This window comes from Accipiter gentilis, chromosome 4, assembly GCF_929443795.1.
Source record: "Accipiter gentilis chromosome 4, bAccGen1.1, whole genome shotgun sequence".
Lineage (NCBI taxonomy): Eukaryota > Metazoa > Chordata > Aves > Accipitriformes > Accipitridae > Astur > Astur gentilis.
Genome location: NC_064883.1, coordinates 15,012,421 through 15,025,459, shown reverse-complemented (window position 1 = coordinate 15,025,459; position 13,039 = coordinate 15,012,421). Strand labels below are relative to the sequence as shown.

The following is a 13,039-nucleotide window of genomic DNA, read 5'->3' as shown; positions in this document are numbered from 1 at the left end:
ACAGTGTTATAATTCAGTGTTGTGGCTTCTTAACTGAATTATAATTTCAGTTTCTGACACAGAAATATGTGCAGGATGAAGGACAAGATCCATTTTAATCTAAACATTGAAAAGCATACTTAAATTAACCTGGGAATAAATATATTAAGAAATGCCACTTTGCTTCCCATATGTTCTATCATAAACATATTTTCACAGTTGGGACTGTTTCCTCAGCAAAGGCACTGAAATTGTGTTTTTCAAATCTCAAAACTAATTGAGTATTTCTGGAAGAAATAACCAAGGAAAATGTATATTCGACAAGTGCTTTACAGCCTTGTCAATCAAAATCAACTTACACCAGGAAAAATGCAGTGTCAGTGACTGCTTCTTTCCCTTGGCGCTTGCCAGAAGCACAAGACAAACTGAATTGTGGTAAACAACCCGGCTGAGGAATGGGCTGAAGGAGATAGACATCATAAAAAAATTACCAGTCTGAAATTGAAAGTGCAGGCATTGGGGACTCAAAGATTTGAACCCATTTTGATACTTTGCCTTGCTATCTTACTGTAGGCACCCAGAGTGGGGCATTAGTCATCTAACTGGGTGCCGTTACAAATTATTCAAAACCAGGTGCAAAAGATTGGATTGATTGAGTTGGGCATGAATAATGAAAGCAGCTTCTCAGTTTCTCAGAATTCAGCTCTTCAAGATTGGCTTTAATGTAGTTATAGTTGATCTTTATATATCACAATCATGTATTTCTATAAGATAAAGATAAGATACATATTTATATCGTAATATTTCATAACAGATTTTACCAATGGGAACCCTTAGAGATATTATTCTTTTTACAAGTCTCAGCAGCTCTCCCTGTTTCAGTGAGAATTGTTTGTGGTTTTAATAAGTGATCTTTGAAACAAACAAGAGGAAATTCCTCTGAATACCATTCTTTTGTTACCTACACAAAGAGAAAAAATCGACCATCTAATAAACTGCATCTGAATTAATCAATCTAATAACTAAATACCTTTTTTCCAGTCAGGCAGAAATAAGACTAGTGCATCTGTCATACAGACCAGAGAAAATAGTCAGAAATCTTAAAAAACATAAGGTTGAGACACTACTAATACTCTGAAGGGCTCAGTTCATCCTGTAACACACAGTTTTTACAACTACCAGTCATTTGTATGTCCCAATCATCAGAGCAGTCACACTGGGCCAGGTCAAAGGTAGCTCTCGCCCAGAATTCTGGCTCCTGCAGGAACACTGTTAACATGAGCCTATTCCTGAGCCCCAAAACCTTCCTTAACAGGAACCAAGGGAAGCATGCATTGTCTGCACATCTTGGTGGATGCTTGGTAAGATAAACTAGCATTTTTCAAATCAAAGTTATGGATGAAGAGGAAGGTGATATGAGATAAAAAAACTTTTGCACTTCTGGAGTAAATGTGCTTTTCTTCAGAAGTAAAACCTGAAGAAAAAGCAGTGACCAGTAGCAAGTGTCCGAGACAGAGAGAACAGAACAAACTATGACCCTTCTCTGGTGGAGTGACTGTCCTGGTTTCAGCTGGGATAGAGTTAATTGTCATCCCAGTAACTGGTATAATGCGATGGTTTTGAGTTAGGTATAAGAAGAATTTTGATAACACTGATGTTTTCAGTTTTGCTAAGTAATGTTTAGTCTAAAGTCAAGGATTTTTCAGCTTCTCATGCCCAGCCAGCGAGAAGGCTGGAGGGGCACAAGAAGTTGGGAGGGGACACAGCCAGGGCAGCTGACCCAAACTGGCCAACGGTGTATTCCATACCATGGGACGTCCCATCTAGTATAGGAACTGGGGGGAGTGGGGGTGGGGGGGATCGCCGCTCGGGGACTAATGGGGCGTTGTTTGGCAGGTCGTGAGCAATTACACTGTGCATCACTTGTATATTCCAGTCCTTTTATTATTACTATTGTAATTTTATCAGTGTTACCATTATCATTATTAGTTTCTTCTTTTCTGTTCTATTAAACCGTTCTTATCTCAACCCACGAGTTTTACTTCTTTTCCCAATTTTTTCCCCCATCCCACTAGGTGGGGGGGGAAGTGAGCGATCGGCTGTGTGGTGCTTAGTTGCTGACTGGGGTGAAACGACGACAGTCCATGTTGGCCTACAGACAGGAAAAGTTGCTGTATCATCAGAAAGTGCTAAGTGGTGATCAGGAGCCTTACATGTCTTTGGAAGCTTCTGTTTGGATGGCACCTAGAACAGCATTGTGGAGATGATGAGGCTCTGGTGTCATACAGAAATACAAACCTGAATGCACTAAAAGCTTCAAGGCATCCAGACACACTTTTTGTTCTGCAGCCTACATTAGTTATCAAGATGAGCTAATACAATACAATATTACAATAGGGTCACATCTCAGTTTGTTTCTCCTTTGATTTTGGGGTGGGTTTTTTGTTGGTTTTAATTCCACCATCTTCTACCCTTTTCATTTTTCAGCCTTTTTTAGAGGACCATCAAGCCATCTTTTTCAAGCTACGTAGCCTGGAAAGCTAAAGAAAAAAAGATTGTAACTAGAAATTCTTCTGCCAACTGATCTAAGACAAATGAAGTAATTTAGTTTTCAGATTTTGCATGAAGTGGATTGGTTTCAATATACAAATCTAATTCACTCAACTTTGCAGTTATGAAAAACATTTCTAGGTCCATATTCTGTATTCTCTTTTCTGATGATCACTACCCAAGGCATACTAATTGGAGTGCTTGAGGAGTAAGGTAAGCAAGGCTGGCAGAGTCTGAGCTTTTATTTACTCTGTGTTATCTCTGTCCAAATGTTCAAAGCAATATGGGTGGTGACTGATTCACTACTTAAATTCAAAACAGCATGTGTGTACAAAAGGCTGCCAAGTTTCTCATGCATATAGCTATTTGTGAGTAGCTATGCACAGACAAAAACCAATCAACCAGTTTCTTAATTTCATTTTATATCTTTATTCCCATTGTAAGTATTAACAATAATCCAAAAGACCATTTAAATTTGGTTTGGATACACAATAGCATTAATCACAGTCCGTTTTCTTTTTTTTTTTTTTTTTACTGCAGTTCTAGTATTTTGTGATCTGTTTTAGTAGTTCTGTTGTTGGTGTATTTGCTTCCAGCAAAATACATTTTTTAGTGTTTGTAGATTATTTAAAAAGATTGTTAAAGAAAAAAAAATCCATAATGCAATGATTAACAGTACATTAATAATGCTTATCTTAGATTAGTACTAAGCATGTTTGATGACCTGAAACTAAGTCCATAAACAACCATAATAAAATTTTTCATCACAGCAGTTCATTGAAGTAACATTTTTAATTGGATTAAAATAATTTTAAGAGAATGAGGTAAGTAAAACAACCCTACAACATAAAAGGTTTTGTTTAAGCAAATGGTAAGTTACACACAAACCAATGCTAAGGCAGTATCACAATGTATAAATTAGAGTGGATAGAAAACATGAAGGATTTTCTAAATTCACTTGTTTATTATTTGGGGAAAACACATCACAGATTTTATTTTAGTCTTCAAGCGAAGAATCACAAAATACTGTCAAAGAGACTTCTTTCATCATGTCTTTTAAAAGCTTGTGAGACAAATTACTTCATCAAATTTATTAATGTAAAAGCGAATTCAGAAAACTTATTTGTGAAACCTGTCCTGTTAAATTATGAATACCAATAATAAATTCTTTAGTTCCTCATTTATTTGCATACTCTGCGTATGAACAGCCACAAATATATACATGAATAAAATATGCCTATTGTATAGCCATACACAGAGCTAATATGGATGCTTATGTTGTACGATGTCAGAAAAGGACAAATTATTAATCGGAGAGGAGAGCAAAGCAAAGAAGAAAGCAGATGATGCATGAGAACTTTGTTAGTCGTCTTAGGATGACTTCTGTGTGCAAGAAAATGTGTGCTTTGGATATAGAACAGTCAGCTAACAACTTTATTTTATCGTGCAATGAAGGAAGTTTGGGATCAATATCAGTTTCTAAAAGGGATTTAAAACAGAGATACAGATAGTCAGGTGAAGGGAAAAAGGGAGGGGACCATGCTATCCTAAGCTTTGTCTGAGCACCAGAGGGAGTTGGAACATGGTGGGAGTAAGGGGGGGAATGCTGGTTTCAGAGGGAAACTTGCTGAACTGACAGTGGTCTCGCTCAGGACAGATTGAACGGGGGACTCACTGGACACTTCTGGTGGGGATACTTCTCTAAGACCTTATTCCAATCCAGCGGGTATGCAAGACATTAAACTAGTCCCTTTACAAGTTGCAGGAGAGCTGGAATTCCTGAGTCTGATGCATAAGGAGGGACAGGTGTTTTCAGGGACTGTCCTCTTCCTGTATTGCTCTTAGTGGTTGTGATACCTGGAGATAGTCCACATAATAACCATTCACCATTTCACCTTCCTGCCCCAACTTTCCACACTTGAATATCAATGTAGCATATATTTGAACTCATAACATCAATGTAGCATATATTTGAACACTCAGTCCACTACTATTTAATACATACACGTGCTAACCAGCAAGAGATGAAAATTGTATACTTGAAGATCAGCTAACAGAATCTTCCTATTTGTCCATTACCTACAGATTGGGTTGCGAAGCATTTCTTTCAGTCTTAACCCTTTTCTCTTCCTTTAAGCATGCATACACACATACATGCATATATGTACACACACGTACAAACACAAAGAGTACATGTAATACAGTACTCAGTGGAGCTACTGAAGCTAGTTCGGAATGATGGCACATGGCTACTGGAAGAAGTGTAGCACTAAGGAGCGCTACAGCCAGACTATACTGCATCCAGAAAACTGGGGTTTAGCACCTTGTTGTCCCCATGCACATCTTTTCTTTGTTTCAAGGGTACCTTCATTCCATGGAGGATGGGGACTTGACCTTTCAAACACTTCTTGCAATGTGTGTTTCTGTTCACATCAGGAAGGCTACACTGTATAATGAACTCTACATTCACTAATAGGTATAGCAGCAATTTTTAAATAATTTCATATAGAGAAGATGATCTGTGCTTTAGGATTATTTTTTCTTAAATAAAATTTAATTCATGCAGTCTGAGAGTACAACACACATATATGGGTTAAAGACAATTCTGCATGAATGCTTTGGTGTCCTCTGTGCACCTTTTTACATGACCAGTACCTCACAAAAACATTTCAGTATCATTCCTCACAGTATGTACCCAGTGTATCTCAGAATGATCTGTATTTAATTTTATACTTTATACATAATATCAGACTTGTATTTTAAGTATTAAAAATATGTTGTTAAAAGATCTTAATAGTAAATGTCATAAATCCAGAGTTTTCATCAAAGGGTAAAATGATTCAAGACCTTTGGTGAATGGATGATGAAAAAGAAACATTTCCAAAAGCTACACTTGATTTATGGTCTCACGCTACCAACAGCTGGCCAATCAGCTCCGGGTTTCTGTCCTTTATTAATGCCATGATAAGAGCAGCAGCAGAATTTACTGTCTCCTGAAGCAGCAAATTGTCCTGGGGAAAAAAAAAAAAAGGGGGGGAGCAGGGAAAACAATATGTTAACAAAAGTGGAAAAAGTAAGTATTTAAAACTGCAAAACTACCATATGATTCTTTAAAAAACATAAAAAAATGTATCTGTACTTTCTAGAAGAACTTCTAAAACTTATATTTTAAGCAAACACCATTTCATAGTAATATCAATTTTCCAATCTCCATGATGATTTAAAAAGCAAAATTATTTTTCTAAAAGGAATGTATTTTAACTGCCAGAATTAATGTGATGTATCTAGAGACCAACAAAAAAACCAGAAGCTTGATTCTGCCACTTGCTTCCTAACTGATATTTAAAATCTAAAAAAGTGGTAAAAATTTCAGGTTTGAAAACACTGGAGCAAAATGGAGGATTTCATTCATTGAGTAGCATAGTTAAAGCCCTGTAACTTTAAGCACCCACTGAATCCCATCTGTAGTCTGCAAGCTACTTAAAACTCAGAAAGGCATTTAAGCACTGGGACTTCAGTCAGTTTTCAGGCTGATCCTTGTATCAAATAACTTTAAAAAGTAGTCTGGTTTTGATAGGCAAGTATAGAGACCAACACAGGAAGAAGTAATAAAATGAGACTTTGATTCTGTGCTTCTAACTGAGCACTCCAGCTCACATTTGAAAGAGTCCTTTGTCTAATTGCCAAGTTTTCTTAATTGTATTGACTATAAAAGGTTAGCCTCTTGCTACCAGTAACCTTTTCATTTGCGCACTGGGAGAATATCAATAGGTGTAGCCAGCCACAGACACATCCCTGGAGAGAGAAATAGGAGGGAACAATTTCTGTGAAGCAACAGAGAAAAAGAAAGGTCTACAAAACTCTAGGGAGAATCTAGAAGTTTCAAATACAGAAGGGGAGCTACAAAAAGAACACAGGAGCTCTCCTCCATAGCTATGATGGATAAAACTGGAAGCAATAGGCTTAAGGGAACTTAAACTGGGGTATAAGAAGTCAGGGAAGTCGTTTTAACAGTAAGGACTGGTATACAATGGAACAGATTATTGGACAGATCAAGGGAACTCATCATTAGGGCCCTGTAACATGAGACCCGCATACCTGTAAAATGGGAGGCAGGTACAGCTTCCTGCCTGGGGCAGGAGGATGGAGCAGTTTGATTCCATATTTTTTTCACCACTATTTTTCTAAGATGCTGCATCAAGGAAGAATTTGTAGAGGATGTTTAAGAAACTTGGATTAATGGAGAAAGAGGAAACGGTTCCAACAACTTATACAAAAACACGTTAAAAACTGCTTTTTAAGGAATAAGGCTACTGCTGAAGGGACTTAACCTATTCAGCTAGCACAGAGGGGAGCTGGAGACTAAGAAGTTGGGGTTGAAGGAAAAACTGAAAGGGGAAAGGTGTCCCTGGAACACTCTCAATGTTGGAGCAGGTCCAGAGGAGGGCCACAAAAATGGAACACCTTTCCTATGAGGAAAGGCTGAGAGACTTGGGGTAGTTCAGCCTGGAGAAGAGAAGGCTCTGGGGACACCTTGTTGTGGCCTTTCAATACTTAAAGAGGGCTTATAATAAAGATGGGGACAGACCTTTTAGTAGGGCCTGTAGCAACAGAACAAGGGGTAATGGTTTTAAACTAAAAGAAGGTAGTTGCAGACTAGATATAAGGAAGACATTTTTTACCATGAGGGTGGTGAGACACTGGAACAGATTGCCCAAGAGGTGGTAGATTCCCCATCCCTGGAAACATTCAAGGTCAGCTTGGACGGGTCTCTGAGCAACCTGGTCTAGTGGAAGATGTCCCTGCTCATTGCAGGGGGTTGGACTAGATGACCTTTAAAGGTCTCTTCCAACCCAAACTATTCTATGATTCTACAATAATGCTCTTATTAACTTTGTGCTTTATGTAAATGACAGGAAACATGCCAGAGAGGTAACTGGATAGAATTAGTTTATACCTGATTCTTTTATCATTCCTGGAAAAATTATGTTTGTATTTGACTAGAATTTTGTCCTAAAAATCATCAAATAAGTAAGCTGTTACAATTTGAAACCCCCAAAAGATTACACTCCTAACAAATTCATGTTATATATTCTAATATGGAGTAAAATTATTTATTAGTGTTCTAAAAAGTTGTCATAGGGTAAAAATGTTCACCACAGCTGTATCTTACTGAGTGACACCTCCCATTCAGTTAAGCAAGGAGTGCAGAAGTGTACTCAGGTCCTGCTCCTCCAGTACCTTTTGTCATGGACCAGGGGTGCAAAGAGGAACTTAGAATCCACTACTCCAGTTTGGTAAGGTTTTCACTTCCTCATTTCCCATAGGTATAAATTGCTGTATAATGTACAAGGAGAGCAGAAGTCATGTGCATACACCCACTCAGACGGCAAACACTGCAGTCGCTTTCAAGATCTAGCAACACATTTCTTGCTATTCAGCAATGCCAATCTCTTTGCACCCCTCATCGCTTTTTGTTCAGTTTGTTTCGAGAAGCACTTCACAATTACAGACACTGTTTTCCAAATGGGCTTCCAGCCATATCTGAAGTTGGCTGGAGGTGTATATTTTTTTTCCCCCATTTCACAAAAAAAAAGAAATAAAATACACCTGGCCAGGAATGCTCTTAATGTTTCTCCCAATAAATCTTTCCACATCCTCTGTTGGTTACTGGATTCAGTACACATTCCTTTGTAGTAATAAATTATTTAAGTTTTTGAACATAAAAGGAAGCAAGAGAAAGAAATTTAACTTTCACAGGAGAGATTGAAAGTGACACCATAAGATTCCTTTAGACTGGAAAAAGCTTTTTCTAAAGCTAAACTTAAGGCTTTAGTGCTAATTTCCATGTTTTGAAGGAAAGGCATGCAAAAAATTGAGTAGCATTTGTAACGCAGGCAATGCGGCACAGTAATGCGTACAGAAAACCTGCATGGAGAAGTGGTCTATAAACCACACTGAAATTGACTGGTGAATTGCAATTTGTTCAAAAAGAGAAACACAAAAAGTAAGCAGCACAGATGAAAATGCGTTTGCGAGTTTTACAATTACTTGACTTCTAATAATCTGATTATTAATACTACTATTATAACTCTTCAAGAAACCTACTGGTTCCTGTCTTTCTTGGAATCAATCAATACAATGGCAGAAACAATGAACTGTCAGATGTGATTGGCCCCTGTGCAGGATTGTTTTTTGGAAATAACCAGAAGTGTATTCTTTAAGTGAATATACATTATCTTATTTAAGATAACAAATGTAATAGAAAAGATATTCTTAATTTTATACAGTTACAGTTGATGGTTAAATGACATCGTGAAGCATGTACTGAAGAATTCAACAGGGCTAGGGATTACTAATTTTTAGATTTATGCTGTTGCTCCTTCCTGGTAACACTGTCTTACTCTGATCTCAGGGTCACCGACTCATTGAAGAGTGTCCAGCACCTGGGCCTACGAGCCAGCCTCTGAGTGAGGAGAAATCAATGCCACAGAGGTCAAATATGTGCCAAGTTTAACTTGCCTGATTCTCACAGCTACAGTCTTACTGGAAAGAGGTAGTAAATAATGTGAAGAACTGGACTCTTCCAGGAATTTCAAAATCATTGTACATCCTGTATCTTTCTGAGAATCAAAACTCACTCTTATGCTAGGAATCATTAGTGTAGTATCTGATGGTCATAGCCTGTGCCGAATTTATAACTTTTATTGATCATTTCTAGTTCTTATTATCATGAAAAAGAAAACAGAAAAAGAAATTCTAGCAACTGAAAGAGAACACATTGTTCAAAGTGTAGGCATAACACTGACTGACACAATGGTTAAGTTATAGCTTAACTATTCTTTCCTCTCCTCTGAATCCTGCTGGGAATTTATTTCATTTTAGGCCATTACTGTGCACGTAAGCGGATATTTTCAATGTGCCACAATGAAACTTAGCTTTTTCCTAAGTTGTTATATGTAATTTGGATGCCAGCAGTGTTTATGAAGAATATTAAAAAGAATTAAAATGACGGAATTCAACAATGACCCAGGAAAGAAAAAGAATCTTGTGGGTCTTTATTAATTTAAACAAATAAGTGAACACTTCAAGTCCCCCGGCTATACCCTTAAAACATCCATATTTCTGACACTGCAATGTTATTTCTGGCAACAGTGCTGATTACAGCTGATAGTGCCTACAGGGAGGCTTCAATAAGGATGCCAGGACAAATTTAATCTACCACACCTAACTCCATTGCACATACAGGCCTCTGATCCTCTTTTATATTCAATGGCATAGCACTAAATCTTTCAAAAATCTCATTATTAGTTGCAGGAAGTCAAATAATCAAGCAGAATCAGGTCTTCACATGTCTAATTGCCTGACGTGTTTGCATATATTGTAACCACGATAAAAAACAGGATGTAAGAACAGAACAATCAATACAAATCCTCATGTAGCCCACAAGAGCTCTTGCACGTTATTGCCCACCCACTGCTCAGTGTTGCAAATTCCAAGTAGAGAACATACTTCAGCACGCTAGTCTGAATGCACATCCGTGCACGCGCTGGATGGATCAAACACAAATAGTTCTTTTCCTCATCAACAAAATCCTTAAAAAAGACCATGACCTTTAAATAAGACTCAGAGGCAGTAACAACTTTAATGGATTAATGACTGAAGTTCCACATGATCAACTGGTGTGCCATGATCCCCCCTAAACCATTGTGATATTCACTGTCTATTCATTTCATCCAGTTGACTTAAATGAGGCTCTTGTAAAAAAGAAAAAACAAAACCCCCTAACATTTCTTGGCCATTAATAAATAGAAATTTTTATTGTTTGAACAGATGATTAACTACATTTATAAGCTAAAACCAAAACTTTTACCACTTTATATTTATGTACTTTGGAAAAGAAAGTACTCAGAAACACTGCCAACCTTATAAACCATAAATCCACATAACAGCACTTTGATTCCAAAATAAAATATCCACTTTGTCTGTTATTAAATAGTAAAAATATTCCAACATAACCATACTGTGTGATGGTTATAAGTCATACTCAGAATTTATTTGATGTAGAGTTACTGACTGTAGGGGTTTTCTGGACTGCAGAGTAAAACTGGGAATGGATACAGGGACAGAGTTAAAGTTGTGTTTGGAATATGCAATCTGATATTTTACAAATGTGCATTTATTTAAGAAACTGTGAGGATATCTGAATATTTACTGACATTCCCTTAACGACTCATTTCCTTGCTTCAATCTGTTTAGAACACCCACCCCCCCACACCCCCAGCTGGAACTTCACATACATGCATTTCAATTTACGTATGTGCTAGTTCAGTTTAAGCATAGCTTGAAAAACACAAACTACCCTTTTTAGCTCAAAAAAAAAAGCCTCTGCAGGTATTACCTCTGCCTTATACTGCATCCCTCCAAAAGAATGAAACAGCTGTGTTCCATTATTTGCACTCTGTTTTCCTTTAATATTTGACTTTCCATTTAATACAGTTTTTAAAAATGAATAGGATTGTAATGTTAGCGCTGCTTATACGGCTGACGGGAAACCTGAAAACATGATTTAAAGACGCTGCTAAACTTAGGGAACATCAATATTAATACAGTTATGTTTGTACCAGGAACAGAAGGAGGGCCGGGGCACGCATGGGCATGCCCCTGCCCTTGCTGTTCCATTGTAAGCCCGCTCCCTGGCATAGCTTTGGCTCCTGCCAGCTAACACGTTCCCAGACAATGGCTGGGCACGGTTCAGGGGACAGCGCAGGCCAGGGACTGCTCCCAGCGGACAGTCTGAATGAAGCCACCCTCTTTTGGGAAAATGAGAACTTAGCCATATGGACATGGGGCATGCTGTGCCTTTTAGCCCTAGGACAAGAGAACCATCCCTGGCCTGTTTTACTTACCAGTATAGATGTAGCCTAAGTATCACTGGGAAGTCACAGTTGTGCCTTTCTCTCCCTACCCAAATGCATCAAGAATACATAGAACAACAATCAAATAATCCCCCCCCACCCTCCCCCAGGAGTGAGGCACAAATCCCATGTAGCTACCACATAAACGCAGTCATTTAAAAAAAGATTAACTGCTCTGTGGACACCTTTCCCAGCAAAACAGAGAAGGAGAGGGGGACGAACCACACTGCAAGACAGCACTTGTGCTGTACTGCAATTCCTGCCACGTTACAGAAAAAGGCTGGAGCCAGCAGAAGGACCCCATGCCCACTGCTCCCTTTTGCAGGGTAGGCCTGGGTGCACACCAGATACACCACGACGCATGAGCAGAAGAGAAAAGAGCTGAAATAGTCTGCGTTCTGGCAAGCATCTTGCAAAAGACTATGTTGGTGGTACAGGAGGAGCTGCTGTTAATTTAAAACTCCACGGGATGCAGCAATTTATACAAAGGCTATAACAGGTGCCTCTAAAACTCACCTGATGTCACACACTGACAGTGTTTTATTTGCACTCAGAGAAACTGAGTAGAGAATCTAGCCTCAGAAACCTCAATACTTGACATTTTCTTCTTCAGTTAGTATTTTTCATGTTAAAAGATGATCTGGAGAGGGACTGAGCTTCTTCCACTACCAGAAATCAATCATATAACATGGTTTGGAGGAATTCTGTGGTAGATTCACAAAGAAGCATTTTTTCCTATTCAAGATATGTAGTGGCATGCATCTACATATTAAAGCAACCTCCATTTCTGTAGCAGTACAAATTAACCTGAAGTCTCCTTTCTTCTTAAAATGCTTCCACATCACATTTTTGAATCCATGTGCCAAAGGATCTATTGAGAAGTGACACCTCATACATAATATCAATGCAGCAGTTTACCTCAATAAGAAGATAGCTATGCAGATCAATCTAAAAGATAAGAAAAGTATTTCTCTGAATATTTTTAGGTTTTCTTTCAAGTAATATATAAATAATTAAGGTAGCGTTTGAGTTCAGATAGGTAGCTGGGCTCAAAATTACTCCAGCAGGTTCATAATTGAACCTCTGTATACACAGCCTTGCTTCCTTTCTGAACTAAGAAAATGCAATCAATTCTTCATTAGTGGATACTCCTCAAAATAGAAATAATTTCGAAACCTAGATACTCAGGATGCAATGAGGATTGAGAAAAGAGATGAGTAGCACTGGAAGAACTAAATTGTCACTGTGCTAATGGAGCCTAGCAGACCTCTTAGTTAATGAACTCTGATAGATCTGAGTTATTTCACTGCAGTTAAACGGTTGTACATCCATGCTACAATCAACCCAAACCCGGATAAATTGTGAATAAATATGTGATACTGCACCGTACCTTTCTCTCCTGTACCAGTGATCAACCCTGCCTCTTACAGTTTATCGTAAGAAAATGGAGAGCCATCAACATTTAAAATGACTCTGTGGATGCACTGAGGACAGGCAAGTATTTTAAATCTTACAGAGTCTGTCAGGATTATGTCTCTAATGCTATTGTGTATATCTTTTCACCTAAGATTGACAGATTTAAAACTGAAGTT

The 13,039-nt window shown here is 38.1% G+C and overlaps 1 protein-coding gene across 2 annotated transcripts in view; it reads right to left on the bottom strand.

Moving 5' to 3' along the window:
• Positions 1-2,971: 2,971 nt before the first annotated feature.
• The window catches only part of CRPPA (CDP-L-ribitol pyrophosphorylase A), a 123,384-nt gene continuing 113,316 nt past the window's right edge, over positions 2,972-13,039 (bottom strand). For both annotated transcript variants that reach the window (XM_049798806.1, XM_049798808.1), the window contains one exon: positions 2,972-5,540. In XM_049798806.1, coding sequence (XP_049654763.1) covers positions 5,436-5,540 — 105 coding nt within the window. In that variant the 3' untranslated portion in view covers positions 2,972-5,435. The remainder of the gene's footprint in view (positions 5,541-13,039) is intronic.